At 45.5% G+C, this 21,810-nt stretch overlaps 1 protein-coding gene across 1 annotated transcript in view; it reads left to right on the forward strand.

The window, feature by feature from the left end:
* The first annotated feature begins 21,150 nt into the window (after positions 1-21,150).
* Positions 21,151-21,810, forward strand: part of LOC138284363 (mucin-2-like) — a 1,502,605-nt gene continuing 1,501,945 nt past the window's right edge. Inside the window, exon 1 of the mRNA XM_069223056.1 lies at positions 21,151-21,272. Coding sequence (XP_069079157.1) covers positions 21,200-21,272 — 73 coding nt within the window. The 5' untranslated portion in view covers positions 21,151-21,199. The remainder of the gene's footprint in view (positions 21,273-21,810) is intronic.

Consider the following 21,810-nt stretch of genomic DNA (forward strand, 5'->3'; position numbering starts at 1 on the left):
GAGTGAGGATTTTAATTGTCAGTAAAAACGAAATTGCAAAAAAAGATACAAAATCAAGTTGACCTACAACTGTGGGTAGGTAGTGAATGACTTAGCTACTATATGTCACTGCACAAATACAAGTCCTATCCTCACCGCTGATCACCAATGTTAGAAATGGGGACTTTGGTTGGCAGTCAGGTTACCCCTATCCAAACAAGGACCATCACTCTAGTTATGGTAAGTCACACACAATCCAAATTATCCTGTACCCACCCTCTGGTAGCTTGGCACTGAGCAGTCAAGCCTAACTTAGAAGGCAATGTGTAAACTATTTGTGCAATAAATCATACAATAACACCATATAGCACCACAAATATACACCACACAGTGTTTAGAAAAATAGATAATATTTATCTGGATAAATGCAGGTCAAAACGATTAAAATGCATTAAGTATGTGTTGAGATATCACTGTAAAAGTGATATAAAGGGGGTCATTCTGACCTCGGCGGTCTCAGACCGCCGGGGCCAGGGTCGGCGGGAGCACCGCCGACAGACCGGCGGTGCCCCGCAGGGCATTCTGACCGCGGCGGTTCGGCCGCGGTCAGATGCGGGAAACCGTCAGTCTCCCGCCGGTTTCCCGCTGCCCTGCAGAATCTCCGCCGCCATGGGGATTCTGACACCCCCTACCGCCATCCTGTTCCTGGCGGGTCTCCCGCCAGGAACAGGATGGCGGTAGGGGGTGCCGCGGGGCCCCTGGGGGCCCCTGCAGTGCCCATGCCAATGGCATGGGCACTGCAGGGGCCCCCGTAAGAGGGCTCCACAAAGTATTTCAGTGTCTGCTATGCAGACACTGAAATACGCGACGGGTGCCACTGCACCCGTCGCACCTTCCCACTACGCCGGCTCAATTCTGAGCCGGCGTCCTCGTGGGAAGGTTGATTTGCCCTGGGCTGGCGGGCGGCCTTTTGGCGGCCGCCCGCCAGCCCAGGGCAAATCCCAAAATACCCTCAGCGGTCTTTCGACCGCGGAGCGGTATTTTGGTGGGGGAACTTTGGCGGGCGGCCTCTGCCGCCCGCCGAAGTTAGAATCAGCCCCAAAGTGTCTTAAGTCTTTTAAAAGCAATCAAAGTCTATTCCAAGCCCAAAGTATCTGGTTCGCGTGAAAAATCTCCTCAAAGAACCGCAGAGGAGGAGATGCATGGAAACAAAGGGGGTTGCGTCGATTTCTCGGGCCGCACACGGCGATGCCTTATTTAGTGTTCACGCAGAGACGGCTGTGTGTGGATTTCTGGCGCTCGATTGTGGATCCTCTTCGGGTTGCGGGGTTTTCAGATGCCCCGGGGACGATGCGTGGATTTCCTGCACTGGCAGGATAAAGTCTCAGGAGCTGAGTCGATTCAGTGGGCGTTGCGTTGAATTTTCTACCGCACGGCAGGTGCTGCATCGATTCCTCTCTGGAAGTTGGGCTGCGTCATTCCCGTTTGGCTGTGCGTTGATCCAGTGGGCTGTGCGTCGAATTTCCAGTCGCTACCCTGGCGCTGTGTCGATCTTCTCATTGCGAAGTCAGGCTGCATTGTTCCGGTTCGGCTTGCGGTGAATTTTTCACCGCGGTGCAGGCTGTGCATTGTTTCTGGCAGGCTGTGCGTCGAATTTTGCCACACAAGGAGTCCTTCTTGTAGAGATGAAGTCTTTTTGGTCCTGGGAGTTCGGGAAGAAGGAGGCAAGCTCTATCCAAACCCTTGAAGAGCACTTCTGCACCACAGCCAGAGAGCAGGAAGGCAGCAGGACAACAGCAAGGTAGCAGTCCTTCACAAAAAGCAGACAGGTGAGTCCTTTGGGCAGCCAGGCAGTTCTTCTTGGCAGGATGCAGGTTCTGGTTCAAGTTTCTTCTCCAGGAAGTGCCTCAGTTGGTAGGGGCAGAGGCCCCGTTTAAATACCCAAATGTGCCTTTGAATTGGGGGGGACTTCAAAGAGAGGCTTAGAAGTGCACAAGGTCCCCTTTCAGTTCAATCCTGTCTGCCTGGGTCCCTGTAGGGGGTGTGGCTGTCCTTTGTGTGAGGGCAGGCTACTGTCCTTTGACATGCAAGTGTCAGGCCCGCCACCCTCCCAGCCCAGGAAGACCCATTCAAAATGCAGATGTATGTAAGTGAGGCTGAGTATCCTGTGTTTGGGGTGTGTCTGAGTGAATGCACAAGGGAGCTGTCAACTAAACCCAGCCAGACGTGGATTGTAAAGCACAGAAGGATTTAAGTGCAGAGAAATGCTCACTTTCTGAAAGTGGCATTTCTAAAATAGTAATGTTAAATCCAACTTCACCAGTCAGCAGGATTTTGTATCACCATTCTGGCCATACTAAATATGAGCTTCCTACTCCATTCAGATCAGCAGCCACTTCCAAGGTAGCAGGGGATGTGCAAGGCTGCCTTCAGGTGAGTGTCTCCCTTTAGGGTCCCCGTTTCCGCCTTCTGAGACGTGGTGGTTGATTCGCCATGCTCACATTGGCGGTGTGCTACCTTGTAATGTGTCCGCCGGCAACATAGGCTCGCTGGCCTGTTTGTGAAGCCTCATGACCACGGAGGTCTGTGCTGCCTGGCGGGGCTGGTGGAACTGAGAGGTCTTTACTCCATAGGCCCACATGACTCGTATTACGGTGGTCGGACCACCATCTCGGTGGCGGTCAAACTGCCACCGCCCTCAAGGAGGTCAACAGACTGCCAAACTTGTAATGAGGCCCATAAGAGCCCTGTTCATGGTGGATGTTGGCATCTGGCCCCTGACACTAGAGGGGCCACACAGAGTGGTGCAGTGGAGGTGACACAGAGGGCCTATGGAGTGGAGTTGTGGTCTTGAGGGAGGCCTGTGGTTGCGAGGCTTGGAGCTGCCCTCGTAGAGAAATAAAGATAGCAGTTGTACACTGGGGGCCCGCAGGGGCTAGCACTGCCCCAGGATACATGTGTGCCCAGATTGGAGCCCCTTCACTGCTTGATCCTGAGCTCAACCATGGGCAGGTCACCCAAGCAGAAAGAAGAGGCCAAAGTGTTGCAGTCCTCAGTGAGTCCCAGTGATATCAAGAGGGTGACTGCAGATGTTCGGGGAAGCTCAGTGAGAGAGGTTAAATTACATCACATTAGATGCCATACTCCAACCCATTAAGAATTCCTGCAGAGCCCTGGAATAAAAAATGGACACAGTGGTGGCAGATATGGGAATTCTCTGAGATGATCAGTGGAAACTGGCAAAACGGGTTACTACAACGGAACATACTCTGCTGGAGTTCTCCCAGAGAACAGAGCTGAGGATGCCAAAAACAGAGCTCGATGGAATAACATTTGCCTCAGTGGTCTACCTGAACGATCGAAAGGGTCTAATATGGTGATATTCTGTGAAGGATGGCCGAGAGAGGAGGCAACAGAGGGTCTCCCCCTGTTTTTTACCTTAGAGAGGGTTCATCGAGTCCCAGTGAATCTGCCACTGTCTGGGGCACCCTCTCCTTCGGTGGGGGCCAAATTTTTCATTAAAAGGATAGAGAACATATTTTACATCAGGGCCAGTTTGAAAGGGGATCTGAAGATGGAAAACAGCAAGCCCATGATTTTTCTGGACTTTTCTCATGAGATCCAAAAGCAATGGACCACCTTCTTAGATGCTCAGCGACGCCTGTGTCAGAAGGAAGTACAATTTTCAATGCTATAGCCTGCCAGACTGAAGGTGCCCACCAATGTCGGGGCACAGTTTTTTCACTCACTGCAAGAAGTGTCAGAAGGGATTGACAAGCAATTTGCACCAGGTGATAGTCTGACCCCAGCAGCTCATAGGCCCCCATGAAAGACATGTGCAGGAGCGCAGTGGAGCGGCCCCTTCCAGATCGGAGGCCCAGCTTGAGCTACTATGTGCAGCAGAAGTGGAGGCAGCATTGGGGGGGTGGGGACATGCACTCCATCCACAGCAGGAGACGGCACCAGTGATACAGACCCTGACCACGGATCGATCTCAACAATGTGCTCTGACGCTGCACTCCCCAGGTTGATGTCACATTCAAGTTCATTTGACAGGAGGGTTACCATCCACAGACCTTGAAAAGTAGTGGCTGACAATCCCCTGGACTCATAAGTACTCATGGTGAACCGGATGGCAATGGTTCCCTTTGCTGCCTGAACAGTAACACATTGTCATGATGGGTGATGGCAAGGCTGACCTGGAAGTGCCTCAGATAGAGAAAAACCCAATGAGTGGCTCATGAATGGCTGGCATGCGTGTGATTGTTTTTAGGTTGATTGTTTGGATGGGGGATGTTGCCTTCTTGCCCTGGGATCTGAGAGTTGGGGTTATTGTTATTTGAGGTGGGCCTGTGGAGGGTGTACTTACAAGCTTTGGGAAAGGGAACAGGATGTGCTGAATGGCAGAGTGCTTGCACCATGGCACCATGGCTGTTGGAGAGAGAGATGCTCGCTTTAATATGGCCATCTTCATGAAATAGAGATTTCTGTCTTGGAATTTCCGAGGATTAAACAATATGAACAATATGTCCAAGAGATATAGGGACCTTAAATGCAGGGGGATTCATTTTGCTCTGTTATCGGAGGCGCATCTAACAAGTAAAGAAGGGGCAGCACTCCATAGGCATTGGTGTGGGCAGACCTATCACACTACGCGTTTCACCTTTACAAGGGGGGTTCTCATATGGTTTTGTCCTCGGGTCCCCTTCTAGAAGACAGGGGAACTGGTAGACCTGGCAGGCCTCTATGTGGTGGTAACGGGAAGATTGGCAGGGGCCAGGACCTGGCAATAGTAAACATATATGCTAAAAAAATAGGCCAACTGAACTTTTTAGAGGGGTTGTCCAGGACTCTGTCGCCCTATTAGATACACTCGGTCCTAATGAGAGAAGATTTTTATTGTGTGGCTGACCCCACCATTGTGGAACTCACCAGCTACCAGAGTGCCCTGAGAATTTGAGGGGAGACAGACCCATTGGGGTCTAGTGGATTTGTGGCATCGACTAGACCCATTAACTAGGAATTACTCAATTTTCGTGATCCTTCACAAGCTTTATTTGCACCTCCATACCATTCTGTGTTCAGCTGAGATCCATGGAATGGCACAGGGCATTGAATATGCAAAGTGATCACTCTCCGACCATAAACCAGTGCTACTATACCTGAACTGGGAGATGGTGCGCAGTTGTATCCCGAATTGGCAGCTGAAGGTTAAGGCACTGGAAGACCCGGTCTTCCAGCACTCAACTGGGGAAAGTATTCAGGAATACTTTGGGAATAATCAGGGAACAGCATCCACACCACAGTTTGAATAGGATGCATTTAAAGCAGTGGTCCAGGGGAAGTGTATAGCAGAGACAGTAGGTGTGCAGTGCACTGCTGCAGGTGCTAGAAGCCCAAGACGTGATGTTGTGACACATAGGGGGTTATTCTAACTTTGGAGGAGTGTTAATCCGTCCCAAAAGTGACGGTAAAGTGACGGATATACCACCAGCCGTATTACGAGTTCCATAGGATACAATGGACTCGTAATACGGCTGGTGGTAAATCCGTCACTTTTCCGTCACTTTTGGGACGGATTAACACCTCCTCCAAAGTTAGAATAACCCCCATAGAGAAGAGAAGACCTGGGAACCCAAAATTGCAGCAATCATTGTTAGATGCCAAAGAACTCCTAGCGAGCAAGGTAGAGAAACTTCAGTGCCTCAACTACTGAGCTCACATGTCCCGTGCACACTTTGAGAGGTATAAGGTGGGCACAATCTTAGCATGTCGGGCCAGCCCTGTGAAGAGAGGCTCTATGATACTTGAAGTATAATCAGACCAGGGAGGGAGGCTATGTAGACAGGATGCCATTAACTGCAGTTTTAAAGGCTACTACGCATCCCCATATACGGGTACACAAACCCTAGCTCTAAATGAGGTAGAGGCATTTCAGGCACCACTCGGCATGCCAACACTTACGCAGGAGGAGGTGATGAATTTGGGGGGTGACATAACACTGCCCGAATTACAGGCAGCCCCAAAAAGTATGGCCAGAGATCGCGTCCCTGAATTTTGCACAACAGATGTGGAAACACCGGCACCAAAACTAGTGGATATACAATGTGACATGAGAACAGTGTCAATTACTGTGCACAACAAGCACTGCACTAGTGATTCCACTGCTAAAGCCTGGCTGACCTTCCCCACCCCATAACAATGCAGCCTACAGGTCATTATCAATGCTGAATGTTTACTATAAACTCCACAGCCGAGTGATAGCATCTAGGTTCCTATCCTACATGACAAAACTTGTCCGCAGGATTTATACTGGTTAGAAACACAGCAGTTAGTATTCTGCACCTCATTGTACTGGTTAGTAATGACTCCCATGACAAGCACTCATCGGTGGTCCTTTCAGCAGTTATTGAAAAGGCCTTTGATAGTCTGCAGTGGCATTTTTTATATCAGGTAATGCAGAAGTTGTAGTTGGTGGAGGACTTTATAAACTGGACTAGGCTGCTGTACAGGGCCCAATCGCCTGAATCAACATGGGGGGGTATAATATCGGAGGAATACGAGGTGGGTCGAGGTACACGACATGGATTATTGTTCGCCCTAGCAGTGGAACCCTTAGTGTGCAGTGTGAGAGCGGGGGTGCATTACAGTGGCCTGTCGGTCCAGGACTCCTCACACCACATTTCACTCTACGCTAATGATCTGCTTTTGTTCCTGCAAGATGTTAATGCTGGACTGAAAGGAGCAATGGGTGCATGAAACCACTTTGAAACCCTGTCAGGGTTGAGGGTGAACTAGCTAAATCCAAGCTTTTCTCAGTGTGCTCGGGTTTACACCCACCTGCAGGCCTGGGAACCCAGATATGGAAGCAATACTGCTTGCAATACCTATGAGTAAAGATATATCATGACATTTGCAAATTACTGGGTGGCAATATAGGGGACGCGATCCGGTCCCTCCGATCCAGTGTGGATTTCTGGGGCACCATGCCCTTGTCCATATCGAGCCATACTGTGGTAATCAAAATGCTTACACTCCCCAGACTTCTTTATTCTTTTGATTCCACAGGGGGTATTCAGAGACTTGTAATCACTCCTCATTACCTTTATCTGGGGATCCGGCACCGAATGGTAGCATTAGCGAAACTGAAAAGACGAGTAACAGATGGGGACCTGGCAGTTCCAGACCTGGAGGCCTACTATTTAGCAGCACAAATGCAATGTTTCACACAATGGCTGAAGAACAGGTAAGAACAGCTACCAGTGAGAGAGCTCCTTTGTTCCTGAGCTCCCCTAATTGTACCACCTTCTCCTACGCCTCCAGTGACCTACTGGAGAGGGTTCGGAAGAAGTGCTGAAACAATGCTGGCAGAGATGCACGCAAAAAACTTGCACCCGGTTTCCCTACTTTCGAGATCTGTCGCTATTAATTCTAGATGCACTACCCCATGGAGGGAATTGGAGAGGGCTCACAGAGTTGGTGGAGGCTGGAACCACACGGGTAGGGTATGTGTTCATCTTCTGGAGTGTTTAAGGCTGTCCCCTGTTTTTACAGGGATCTCAGAGCAGATATGATCTGTCCCCTAGATAAGCTCTGGGAGCAGTGGGAGGAGTACTTAGGGACCCAGATACCAGGGGGTAACTGGGCAAAGATCCTGGAACATACCCTGAAAGTGCTGAGGAATGGCTGTTTTAAACTGATAAACATCAATATCTTCCACAAAGTGTACCTAACCCCGGTAGAATTAATAGATTTTTCCCTACAGCACAAATGTCCTGCCCCAGATGCAGCGAACTTGGAGTGGAAGTCCACCACATGCTGTGCTCTTACCCCTTTTTAGGTAAATATTGGGAAGGGGTTACATCCTATGTAGCTCATATCACACTGGGAGAAATCCGGAGCTCACCCGGACCATGCCTGTTGCACTGGTTCTCACACACCGACAAAACCAAAGTCACTAACAGGTCATTTGATCTACCCTTAGTCCTGGCGAAGCGAGAGATCCCCAAAATTGGAACTCTTGCATAGGGCTCAGGATAGGTGTTTGGCGCAGCGAACTGGAGGGTCACTGGTTATGAAAGCAAGTACTATTCCAAGATGTCAGATGGGGCAGGAGTTTAATAGAGGTGGCTTACATATGGGAGAGCTTGGTGGAAAGTATGAAGGAACCGGACCCCACCTCAGCAGTGCCATTGCCGGATGGAGCGGAACACACAGAGGACTAAGCCCCCCCTAATGAATACATTTGCTCTGACCCAGGGATTACAAGCAAAACCTGAGGGGCTAGTTGCAATGAAGGAGGCCTGGGGAAATTCTAGCGCGCTCAATACCTGGTCCAGATGACTAATATACTGCACATTTACACTGCTCCACTGCACAGCTTGGGAATGGGTTAGGGTAGGAGGGGAAACAAGTGATTGTTGTTGTTACGTTTGCTTATAGGAATGAACTTACTTGGTGTCAATTTGAAAATGTTCAGTATTTGCTTGTATCATTAAAACCAAGTGAAGTCTGTTTAAAAAATAAACCTTTTAGTGGAGCCCAGTTTGAGACTATGGCATTTATTACTGAATAAGATTTCCAGTAGCTGTTGCATCCAGAAAGTCTGATCCCATAACAAGTTATCTTTATTTTTGGTTTGGTGGACATAATAACCTCACACAAAAGAATGTAGCCTATTCATTTTTTCTGAAGTATATTTAACATGGGACAGTCACAAATTACAGCTACAGGGCGTCACTCAGAATAAACAGCAAATGCACTAGTAAGGTGCCACGTGAGGTATGAGGTATGAGGCAGTATGAGCTCGAATTTCGTTGACAGCACGTACACCTGTGCAGAATCAGCATAAGTGTTGAATATTTTTAAAACTACAAATCACTTTTAAATGTAAAATCACTTTCAGGAAGAATATCACTTTTGATGCAAGTTAAGCAATATTCTGTCATCACATTTAAGAGCAAAATCACATTTGGTGAATAATTATCATTTGTTCAATATCAGTACAATTATGGAAACATATTTAGGAACCCAAACCACACTTAAGAAAAATAAAATACACTTACACACAGAATCTCGGCTATGAGCAGCATCAACTGGAAGGTAGAAACACTTTTAGAAATATAAATCACATTTAAGCGGAAAAACATGGTGGCAAATCAGAGTTAGGTGCAACATCAATGTTTAGTGAAGTAATGTAAGTGCAAAATTACGTGTAGAGGCAAAGTCTTGTTGCAACATCAACACGAGTGTGGAAACACTTCCAGGAACACAAATCACAATTATTAGAAAAACACATTAGATATATAATCACAGGACTGTGAGAGCACTTGTTTTATGGAAAATCGCATTTAGTTTCAAAACAAATTAAATTGAAATCACTTTTAAGTGAAAAGTCTACCTTCAGTAGAAAATCATGGCTTGAGAAAAATCTGGAGTGTGGAAACACTTTTAGGTGCAAACAAGTTTGAGGTATTATCACATTGCACTAATCTTGCAATTTGGATCCAATGGGAGAAATCTGTGTTTCTAAACTTCTGTGAACCCACTACCAACCACCCGAGAAAGGCAAATTGAATATGATAGAGAAACAAGACACCGACGGCCTGATTATGATTTTGGCGGATGGAAAAGCCTGTCTGCCGAAATCCTGGTGGGTAGGTTGCCTCCAGTGTGGCAGCCTCCACACTGGGCCCATAACAAGTTTCCCGTTAGGTCAGTGGGTGGAGTCTGAGGGAAACAGTCTACCCATTGTCTTTGGCTCGTAGTAGAGCCGGTGGCAATGCTGTAGCGAGGAGGGTGCACCAGCACCCGTCGCAATGGTCACTGTCTGCAAAGCAGACAATTTACAACTTTCTAAAAGTGTAATTTTCAGTATTATGACTTAAAATCCGACTTTGTAATTAAAAAAGGTTTCAAATGGCAATTCATTTGAGTCAAAATAGCATATCTCTAGGGGCTCGTAATCCAACGTTAGCACTAATTGACTGTAATAAAGTGACGCAGTGTTAATCAATGGAAGACATAGGCCTAACAATGGTGAAATATTACTTTGAGAGTTTTTCACTGTCAGGACATGAAAACCCTAAATACCCATGTCCTACCTTTGAAATACGATGCATCTTGCCCTGTGTGCCTTATAATATTAAAAGTTTTTTTGCCCTGGGAAAAGGTTTACTTTGACAGGTGGGAATGGCAGCTTAAAACTATGCAGAAAACTAGAGGCTGCAGTGACAGGACTGAGACACGTTTTAAAAGGTTACTTTAGTGGGTGGCACAAAGATTGCTGCATTTAAGTTACCGATCCTGGGTACCTGTAGTACCATTTACTAGAGATTTTTAAGTAAATTAAGGCCCATATTTATACTTTTTTAGCGCTGCATTTGCGTCGTTTGTTTACGCAAATTCGGCACAAACGTACAAAATACAATGGTACCATTGTATTTTGTAAGTTTGTGCCGATTGTGAGTCAAAAAACGATGCAAATGCGGTGCTAAAAAAGTATAAATATGGGCCTAAATGTGACAATCAGGTTTTAGCCAATGTCATCATGTTTAGGAACAGGGGTCAAGCACTTTACCACTGGTTAACAGTGGTAAAATCCACAAAGTACCAAAGTCAACAAAGACAAATCCAGCTCAACAGGAACGGAGAAGGCAAAAAGTTTGAGGGAATGCCATGTCAAGGATGTCAGGTCCTACAACATTTAGTTGCAAAATCATACATAGGAGCAAAATTACCCTTGGTGCATCAGGAAAAAAAGATTATTGAGACACTTTCAGGTACAAAAACACCTTAACCGCCAAGGACATAATGGCTACGACCTTGGTTGCAGTGGTGAAAAATCTAATTTTCCACACCTTTCTTTGTAGGATCACTGTGCCAGTACAAATTTCCTACCACCCAATGTTCCCCTCGGTCTGCCAATAAAAATGATACTTCACTTGTGTGGGTGGCCCAGGTGCCTGCAACAGGAAAAGGCCAAAAACATGTAGAGATTGAGGGGACAGCACAGCGAGTTGATAAGCACAATTTTTATACATTTCCAGGCTGACTCTGCTTTGGGGACCCACACAAGTGAGGTATCCTTTTACTCGGGAGACTGAGGGGAACACTGGGTGGTAGGAAATTTGTGCTGGCGTGGTGATCCTACAAAGAAAAGTGAGGAAAATATGCTTTTTTAAGCATATTTTGAGGTTTGTAGGGAGTATGGGTAAGAAAATGTTGGGGGATCCACGCAAGCCACACCTCCCTGGACTCCTCTACATGTTTAGTTTTAAAAAATGTCTGGGTTTAATTGGTTTTCCTAGACACCGTAGCACCTGGGACCAAAAACGCAGGTGCCTCCCTGCAAAAACAGGTAGTTTCTTAATAGATAATTTTGATGTGTCCACGTTGTATTTTGGGGCATTTCCTGTCACAGGCACTAGGCCTACCCACACAAGTTAGGTACCATTTTTATCGTCAGACCTGGAGGAACGCTGGTTTGAAGGAAGTTTGTGGCTCCCCTAGATTCCAGAACTTTTCCTCATCAAAATGTGAGGAAAAAGTGTTTTTTTGCCAAATGTTGAGTTTTGCAAAGGATTCTGGGTAACAGAATCTGGTGAGAGCCCCACAAGTCACCCCATACTGAATTCCCCTAGGTGTCTTGTTTTCAGAAATGTATAGGTTTGCTAGGTTTTCCTGGGTGCTGCTGAGTTGAGGCCAAAATCCACAGCTAGGCACTTTGCAAAAAACAGGTCAGTTTTCTTTGGGAAAATGTGATGCGTCCATGTTGTGTTTTGGGGCATTTCCTATCATGGGCACTAGACCCACTCACACAAGTGAGGTACCATTTTTATCGGGAGACATGGGAGAATGTTGGGTGGAAGGAATTTGGGGTTCCTCCTAGATTCTAGAACTTTCCATCATCGAAATTTGAGGAAAAGGTTTCCTTGCCAAATTCTGAGGTTTGCAAAGCATTCTGGGTAGTAGAAACTGATGTGAGCCCCACAAGTCACCCCATTCGGGCTTTTCCTAGGTGTCTACTTTCCATAAATGCATAGGTTTCCTAGATTTCCCTTAGTGCTGGCTGAGCTAGAAGCCAAAATCCCCAGCTAAGCAGTTTGCAAAAAACAGCTCGGTTTTCCTTGGGAAAATGTGATGTGTCCACGTTGTGTTTTGGGGCATTTCCTGTTGCGGGCACTTGGCCTACCCACACAAATGAGGTACCATTTTTATCGGGAGACTTGAGGGAATACTGTATGGGAGGAAATTTGTGGCTCCCCTTAGATTCCAGAACTTTCCATCACCGAAGTGTGGGGAAAAATATTTTTTTTGCCAAATTTTGAGGTTTGCAAAAATTCTGGGTAACAGAACGTGGTGAGAGCCCCACAAGTCACCCTATTCTGAATTCCCCTAGGTGTCTACTTTCCATAAATGTATAGGTTTGCAGGTTTCTCTTGGTGCTGGCTGAGGTAAAAGACAAAATCCACAGGTAGGAACTTGGCAAAAAACAGGTCAGTTTTTTGGGGGAAAATGTGATGTGTCCATGTTGTGTTTTGGGGCATTTCCTGTTGCGGGCACTAGGCCTACCTGCACAATTGAGGTACCATTTTTATTGGAAGACTTTCGGTAATGCTGGGTAGAAGGAAGTTTGTGGCTCCCCTCAGATTACAGAACTTTCCATCACTGAAATGTGAGAAAAAAGTGTTATTTTTGCCAAATTCTGAGGTTTGGAAAGGTTTCTGGGTAGTAGAACCTGGTGTGAGCCCCACAAGTCACCCCATTCGGGCTTTTCCTAGGTGTCTACTTTCCATAAATGCATAGGTTTGCTAGATTTCCCTTAGTGCTGGCTGAGCTAGAAGCCAAAATCCCCAGCTAAGCAGTTTGCAAAAAACAGCTCGGTTTTCCTTGGGAAAATGTGATGTGTCCACGTTGTGTTTTGAGGCATTTCCTGTTGCGGACAATTGGCCTACCCACAAAAATGAGGTACCATTTTTATCGGGAGACTTGAGGGAATGCTGGATGGGAGGAAATTTGTGGGTCCCCTTAGATTCCAGAACTTTCCATCACCGAAGTGTGGGGGAAAATATTTTTTTTGCCAAATTTTGAGGTTTGCAAAGATTCTGGGTAACAGAACGTGGTGAGAGCCCCACAAGTCACCCTATTCTGAATTCCCCTAGGTGTCTACTTTCCATAAATGTATAGGTTTGCAGGTTTCTCTTGGTGCTGGCTGAGGTAGAAGACAAAATCCACAGGTAGGCACTTGGCAAAAAACAGGTCAGTTTTTTGGGTGAAAATGTGATGTGTCCATGTTGTGTTTTGGGGCATTTCCTGTTGCGGGCACTAGGCCTACCTGCACAACTGAGGCACCATTTTTATTGGAAGACTTGGGGTAATGCTGGGCAGAAGGAAGTTTGTGGCTCCCCTCAGATTACAGAACTTTCCATCACCGAAATGTGAGAAAAAAGTGTTATTTTTGCCAAATTCTGAGGTTTGGAAAGGTTTCTGGATAGTAGAACCTGGTGTGAGCCCCACAAGTCACCCCATTTGGGCTTTTCCTAGGTGTCAACTTATCATAAATGCATAGTTTTTCTAGATTTCCCTTAGTGCTGGCTGAGCTAGAAGCAAAACTCCCCAGCTAAGCACTTTGCAAAAAACAGCTCGGTTTTCCTTGGGAAAATGTGATGTGTCCACGTTGTGTTTTGGGGCATTTCCTGTTGCGGGCACTTGGCATACCCACACAAATGAGGTACCATTTTTATCGGGAGACTTGAGGGAATGCAGGATGGGAGGAAATTTGTGGCTCCCCTTAGATTCCAGAACTTTCCATCACCGAAGTGTGGGGAAAAATATTTTTGGGGACAAATTGTGAGGTTTGCAAAGATTGTGGGTAACAGAACGTGGTGAGAGCCCCACAAGTTACCATATTCTGAATTCCCCTAGGTGTCTACTTTCCAGGGTATTGAGGTTCCAGGAGATCCCTATGGGCTGCAGCATTTCTTTTGCCACCCATAGGGAGATCTGACAATTCTTACACAGGTCTGCCACTGCAGCCTGAGTGAAATAATGCCCACGTTATTTCACAGCCATTTACCACTGCACTTAAGTAACTTATAAGTCACCTATATGTCTAACCTTTACCTGCTAAAGGTTGGCTGCTAAGTTACTTAGTGTGTGGGCACCCTGGCACTAGCCAAGGTGCCCCCACATCGTTCAGGGCAAATTCCCCGGACTTTGTGAGGGCGGGGACACCATTACACGCGTGCACTGTACATATGTCACTACCTATGTACAGCGTCACAATGGTAACTCCGAACATGGCCATGTAACATGTCTAAGATCATGGAATTGTCACCCCAATGCCATTCTGGCATTGGGGATACAATTCCATGATCCCCTGTGTCTCTAGCACAGACCCGGGTACTGCCAAACTGCCTTTCCCGGGGTTTCACTGCAGCTGCTGCTGCTGCCAACCCCTCAGACAGGTTTCTGCCCTCCTGGGGTCCAGCCAGGCTTGGCCCAGGAAGGCAGAACAAAGGACTTCCTCAGAGAGAGGGTGTTACACCCTCTCCCTTTGGAAAAAGGTGTCAGGGCCGGGGAAGAGTAGCCTCCCCCAGCCTCTGGAAATGCTTTGATGGGCACAGATGGTGCCCATCTCTGCATAAGCCAGTCTACACCGGTTCAGGGATCCCCCAGTCCTGCTCTGGCACGAAACTGGACAAAGGAAAGGGGAGTGACCACTCCCCTGACCTGCACCTCCCAGGGGAGGTGCCCAGAGCTCCTCCAGTGTGCTCCAGACCTCTGCCATCTTGGAAACAGAGGTGTTGCTGGCACACTGGACTGCTCTGAGTGGCCAGTGCCATCAGGTGACGTCAGAGACTCCTTCTGTTTGGCTCTTACCTGTGTTACTAGCCTATCCTCCTTCCTAAGTAGCCAAACCTCTTTTTCTGGCTATTTAGGGTCTATGCGTTGGGGAATTCTTCAGATACCGAATGCAAGAGCTCACCAGAGTTCCTCTGCATCTCTCTCTTCACCTTCTGCCAAAGGATCGACCGCTGACTGCTCAGGACGCCTGCAAAACCGCAACAAAGTAGCAAAGACGACTACTGCAACCTTGTATCGCTTATCCTGCCGCCTTCTCGACTGTTTCCTGGTGGTGCATGCTCTGGGGGTAGCCTGCCTCCTTCTTGCACCAGGAGCTCTGAAGAAATCTCCTGTGGGACAACGGAATCTTCCCCCTGCAACCGCAAGCAACAAAAGACTGCATCACCGGTCCTCTGGGTCCCCTCTCAGCATGACGAGCGTGGTCCCTGGAACTCAGCAACTCTGTCCAAGTGACTCCCACAGTCCAGTGACTATTCAGTCCAAGTTTGGTGGAGGTAAGTCCTTTTGGAGTATAGGGTTTGTGTTTCCTCTATACCTATATGCTCCTATTGCAATCTACTGTAACTTTACATTGCTTGCATTACTTCCTTTTGCTATTACTGCATATTTTTGGTATTGTGTACATATATCTTGTGTATATTTGGCATCCTCATACTGAGGGTACTCACTGAGATATTTTTGGCATATTGTCATAAAAATAAAGTATCTTTATTTTTAGTATATCTTTGTATTGTGTTTTCTTATGATATTGTGCATATGACACCAGTGGTATATTAGGAGCTTTGCATGTCTCCTAGTTCAGCCTAAGCTGCTCTGCTATAGCTACCTTCTATCCGCCTAAGCTGCTAGAAACACCTCTTCTACACTAATAAGGGATAACTGGACCTGGTACAGAGTGTAAGTACCCCTTGGTACCCACTACAAGCCAGGCCAGCCTCCTACAATCCCCACAACCAGAAGAGTCCAGCAGACATAACGTTATATTGCTTTTGAAAATCTGACATCGCAGAAAAAATGTTACAGAGTAAAACGTGGAGAGAAATTGCTATTCTCTTTCACCTCAATTTCAATATTTTTTTATTTCAGGTGTTATTTTCTGTAGGAAAACCTTGAAGGATCTACACAAATGACCCCTTGCTGAATTCAGAATTTTCTCTAAGTTTCAGAAATGTTTAGCTGTCCAGGATCCAGCATTGGTTTCATGCCCATTTCTGTCACTAACTGGAATGAGGCTGAAAGCACACAAATAGTAAAAACGGACATGTCCCAGTAAAATGCCGAAATTGTGTTGAAAAATGTGTTTTCTGATTCAAGTCTGCCTGTTCCTGAAAGCTGGGAAGATGGTGATTTTAGAACAACAAACCCTTTGTTGATGCCATTTTCATGGAAAAAACGCAAGCTTTCTTCTGCAGCCCTTTTTCCCCATTTAAAAAAAAATATACATTTCTGCTGTATTTTGGCTAATTTCATGGTCTCCTCCAGAGAAACCCACAAACTCTGGGTACCTCTAAAATCCTTAGAATGTTGGAAAAAAGGACTCAAATTTGACGTGGGTAGCTTATGTGGACAAAAACTTATGAGGGCCTAAGCGCTAACTGCCCCAAATACCCAAAAAAAGGCTTGGCACCTGAGGGAGTAAAGGCCTGGCAGTGAAGGGGTTAAGGGACAGAAATCCTATTTAGGTGCATATCCAACACTTGGATGTTCTAGGAGATCTAAATCGGAGGGTTTCTGAGTAGACAACATCTCTGGGTCACAACTGTAATAACTGAGGTTATTTTCTACTGGTGTTTTCAGGCCCCATACTCTAGAACCCTCAACTAGAAACCAAGCACAGCTTTTTAGCACTTGACTCTCAGAGCAGCAAAGCAGAATAGTCCAAGGCTTACTCTGTTGGGGTAATGTGGGCTGTAGTCACAAAACTAAGCAGCACAGAAACAAACACTGAAATTGCTGTTTCACCAGAGCTTTTTGTTATGAAAAGGAAAACTATGTTATTACACAAACTACGAAAAGGTAGTAACACCCTCCAAAAGGTGTCACAACCAACAGAGGTTTCACACTAAAGGAAGGTCCCACAGGTCACATTACCCTCAAAATGTATCTTGACCACCAATGTTGAAATGGTCTCCAATGGCCCCCCTGAGCACTTCTGTGGGGAGCCAAAATTTCATAGTCCACTTGGATGGGTGGGGCTCCCTTCAATTGTGGGCCTAGGCGACTGCGGGGCAGCCAAGCAAGCTACACAAATGGGCCTATTTGAATAGTGATTTTGTCATTGTTTTCCTGGTGGTGAGTTCCAGCAGCCAGGAGTGTGGGTTTGGAGCCTCTTAGCTGCTAGATTTTCACTAGGTTTTAATGTACTTTGGGGCCTGCTCAAAAAGCACTGTGCTCTGCCGGTGCATCTCTTTTTGTGACATAATGGTGTTGCATTGTGCAGGTCCATTACTTTGCGTGGCTTTTCATGGCCTTGTAGATATGGTGTGCAAGTTGCTGCATTGCCTTACACTACATCAGGGACTCTATCAAAGGGCATTAGGGTGGGCTTTCCCACGCAACACTCATGGATTTTGATGAATTCACAGATTTACAAGGCATTGTAAACCTGGGAATGTGTCAAAATCTTACGCCTCTCCAAAGGAGCTGTAATGAGGAGAAATATATTTTTTTCTCCTCATTTTTTCCTCATTCTATATGTGCTGCATTCTGCATCACACATAGAAAGAGAAAAATGCCTCCATGGATTCTTTTTGTGCAGGAAGGTGTGCCTTCCTGCACAGAAACAAACCTGTCTGCGATGGAGGCATCCTTGGCCATGGTGCGAGGATGTGTGTGTCGGCAGTAGGCAGCCCATTGTGCGTATCTTGTAGATACTGCACATTTCCGCCCTCTCCCTGTGGCGCTGGGCAGCACAGAAAGGTCACTTGCTGTGCTGCCCTGCGCCACAGGGCTTTTAAATAAGCCCCTTTGTTTAAAACAGTTTTGTCAATGACTAGAGAGGCCTCAGGGATATAGCTGCCTGCCCTTTCAGCACCTCAGTAGTCTTGTTTGGCCTAGAGCTTCCCAACAGCAGCACCCTACAGCTCTCAAGGCAGACCACACCATCTGCCTGCACTTCTCAGTTTCCACGACCACCTTTTTCAGAATACATATGTTTTTAGCAGCAGTCTGAATTATCATCTCCTAGGGAATGTCTAGCTAGAAACGGTCCACCAAAGATCAAGGGGCGTGTCCTTCTGCAAGGCCTCCATAAATCCACCCTATACATTCTCCTAGAGGGAGTGGGGAACGAGTGTCATTAGTCTGGAACTAATAGGTCTAACAGAGTTCAAGAAAATCCAAGTTCACAGTGTCCTTCTTCTTCAGACGTGCTTCACCCAAAGGTGGTCAGTCCTTTCTCTTCTTCTACAGTCCCTTTGCTTCTCAGAGTTTCTCCCTTGCACCCGTGTTTAAAAGAAGAAGTAAGGAGTTCTATAAGATGGCCATCTCTGCCAAATTTAGCAATGCTGCATCATTCTTCTACCCCTGAAAGACATTTTCTGAGAGTTGGGCCACGCCCTCGTACAGCGCAGTGGGATTTAAAAAGATCGCAGAATTAACACTTCCCTTGCAAGAGCACCTTTCTGGGCCTTAGACCCAGCCCCAATTGCTCTTGAACACTAGTCCTTTTCTTCCAAGAATACTTTAAAGGGGAGGCCCTGGTGAAAACGGTCACAGAAGTCCATCTGCGCCCCCAGTTCCGGTGAGAAGGTCATACTGGGGTTTCAGTTAAATCATCTATGCAGATTTGTTTTATACCCTTTTCATCGATCAGAAGGATTAATGAGTTCAAATGTGTCTATTGTCTTGTGGAGACTTTAAATTACCTACTTTCCAGCAGAGTAATTAATTTGACCCAGCATGGTAGTTCAAAACCTGAATATCATTAAGTATTTACTCGGGAAAGGACTGTAAAATTCATAGTATATGAAGAAATGCACGTATGGCCAAATTAATATTATATTTGTGGTCTGGACGTTTTGGAACAGATAAAAAGTTACCTTTATCATTTTTCTGTTTTTAGCCAATGTGATGTTAATATTTTGGCACACCTTTAATCTAGAGTGCAAATACAGTAAAATACCATACAGGTACAGTAAAGTTTAGACTAAAGCACTACAGTCTCACACTCTAACCAAATGAACATATTTTTGGGATGGCCAATAAATTCTGTGGCCCACACTGCCTCTCATTGCAGCTGTGCAGCAGGGTCCTTATTTTAAAAGACGGGCGTTGGAAGTACACACTCAAATCGGTTTTACAAAAGCTTACAGTGATTGAGACCTAATTATTGAGACTCACCAACAGCAGAGGTACGAAAAACAGATGGTACAAATTCAATCAATTTAGTGGGATTTAAGTGAGTCAGAACTCGCTCTATCACAGGTGGAAACAATAACAGCAGGAGAGTGGAATCGCATGTAGGTGCAAATCACTCAGTTCAAGAAAATGGAGTACGAAGATGTCACAGTAACTGTACAGAACATGACAACTGTACCCAGCAGAATGCAACAGCATGTTTGATTGATAGCACATAATGGTGCAAAATTACTCTGGGAGCTACAGGAACATGAACGGAGAAACGTTTAACAACGCAGGTCACAGAAATGCGTACAAAGTCACATTTATGTGCAAAATCACTTTTAGTTGCAGAATCGCCATTGCCCCAAAATAAGCAGCATTATGGTATCACACGTGGGAGCAAAAGCCTACTTAGATGCAAATTCACTTTAGGATGTCAAATCAACCTTGATGCAAAATCAGTGTGGAAAGAATTTTAGGAGCACAGAACATTCAGGGATAGAAAAGAGATCTAGATGTAAAATTACATTTAGGAACAAAAACATTTGGCACAGCATCTACAGGATTGTTGGATCCCTTTCTGAAGGACAAATTTGCAATACATGGGCAATTTGCTTTGTCATTCATGAACTTCAATAAGAGGCACTATCTAAGCCACGAGACTGACACACCTAAAAGCCAGTAGGTAAAGCTGAGACTTACATACTTCTCTGGCCTGATCGAAAATGTGAATGTTGCTTACTTCAAGCAATGCCTAAAGTTGGTTGACGCTCATGAACCAAAGGCTGAAAGGGGCTGACCCAAGCCCCTCTCTTGTGTATTCTTTTTGTGCTGTTAACCTGAGCTCTGGTAGAAAGCTAAAGCTGTCTGTAGACCTAAACATCTAGGTACATCCCGTGAAACATCATTAGTAATCGGGCTCAGTGATTTGCCTTTCACAATTTTCTGACTCGGCAATGTGCATCGTGACATCATAATTCAACGTAATCATGCATCACAGTACAGTTGCTGTGTCATTTTCTTATTACAGGTCAATAGTTATATTACTATTCGACTGTAATGAAATCAGTGACAGGCTTTTATATAGTTATTACATATATTATAAATGCATGCTGAATTGATATTCTTGTATCACAATTCGCACGTAAATCTTAAAATATTGGTAACTGTCTTGTAGTTCAAGAGCCTGATATCGGAATGTAAACCATATCAGTCATTGAAATTAGATAACGTTTTAATGCATGCAGGTGTAAGCTTTTTGACTTTCTAGAGAATTCTACCTAGTTTAAGGCTTAGAAAAAACACGCATATCAATGTAAAGCACAGAAAAGTATTCCAACTAAAATACCAACTCCAGTCCTAAACCCTAAACTTAACAATCACCATAAACCTTATACTCTGACACTAATGATAACCCTCCTCTTCAGCCTAAGCCCTGACACCAATCACGTTATTTCAGCTTTACATTTATGCATTGTTTGCTGTATACTAATGTTGGTGGAATATATTTTTCCTGCATAAAGTTCGGCGCGTTGAATCAGTGCTCTCTTTCATAGAGGAAATGTGGCACGCACAATTGATTCTGTTTGTGCCGCCCAGCTGCTGCCAATCTGCAATTAGAGGCTGTAATTACAGTGCACACCATGCACTTGGCTGTAATTGTCCCAGAACATTGGCCCAGGCTTGCTGTCTGAAGCAGATCCAGTGCTTGCTCTTCCGTGAATTGGACCATTCGGTGGAATAATGGGTGGATTAAAGTTTGACATTTATAATGGTTTTTGCTTGACAGAAAACGTGCACTCGTTTCTACAACTGTGACTGGCCTTTAAAGGATTTCCCACCTCTTTTGTGTGACCTATGGGAGGCGTGAAATGTGGCAAGGGGGCAGTGGAAGCCCTGCCTCTCCAGGGCATTGGGTATTCCGCCATCCATATATTCTATAAAGCTTTAGTCTCAGTGTGGGCTACATTGGGAACACTCCAGCACTGTGTGAAACTGAAGCCTCCCCAGCATGAAATTTGCAAGGGGGATCCAAGTGTTGGTGTGGGTTCTCATTCCATGGATGAGTTTTCTCCATTCGGATGGTAAGACTTGCACTATTTTTTTGTTGATATTTGTATACAGAATCCAGGATTCGGTTTTTGCCCAAGGAAATGTAGCCCCTAAGAATCACCTGTTAATCTAAGTACTATTGCTTATCCAGTTCAACATCCGGTAAGATAGTTACACCTTCTGACATTGACAATTCAGGACCATCTGCTTAAGAGCCTTTCAGAGTGAAGACATCTATCCCCGCAACAACAACAAGAAAAATCCATTGAGGGTTCCGTCTGGAAGCTTAAAGTAGGAAAAGGAAAGCCATTAAGCCAGAGTATATCCGTTCAAGGCTGATACCATTGGTTCTGCCAAACGGGAAGAAATATTATGTTAAATATGAAATAGCGTAAAAATTACTAGTATGCAGGCCTGTAGAAATTTTCTGTTTCTAAATTCCAATCCCCCCACAAAGACAGATATATATATATATATATATATATATATATATATATATATATATATATATAAATATATATATATTCTGAAAGTTCTGCATAAGGAATGTGACGGTAATCATTGCTAATG

Source organism: Pleurodeles waltl, chromosome 3_1, assembly GCF_031143425.1.
Source record: "Pleurodeles waltl isolate 20211129_DDA chromosome 3_1, aPleWal1.hap1.20221129, whole genome shotgun sequence".
In the NCBI taxonomy this organism is placed as follows: domain Eukaryota; kingdom Metazoa; phylum Chordata; class Amphibia; order Caudata; family Salamandridae; genus Pleurodeles; species Pleurodeles waltl.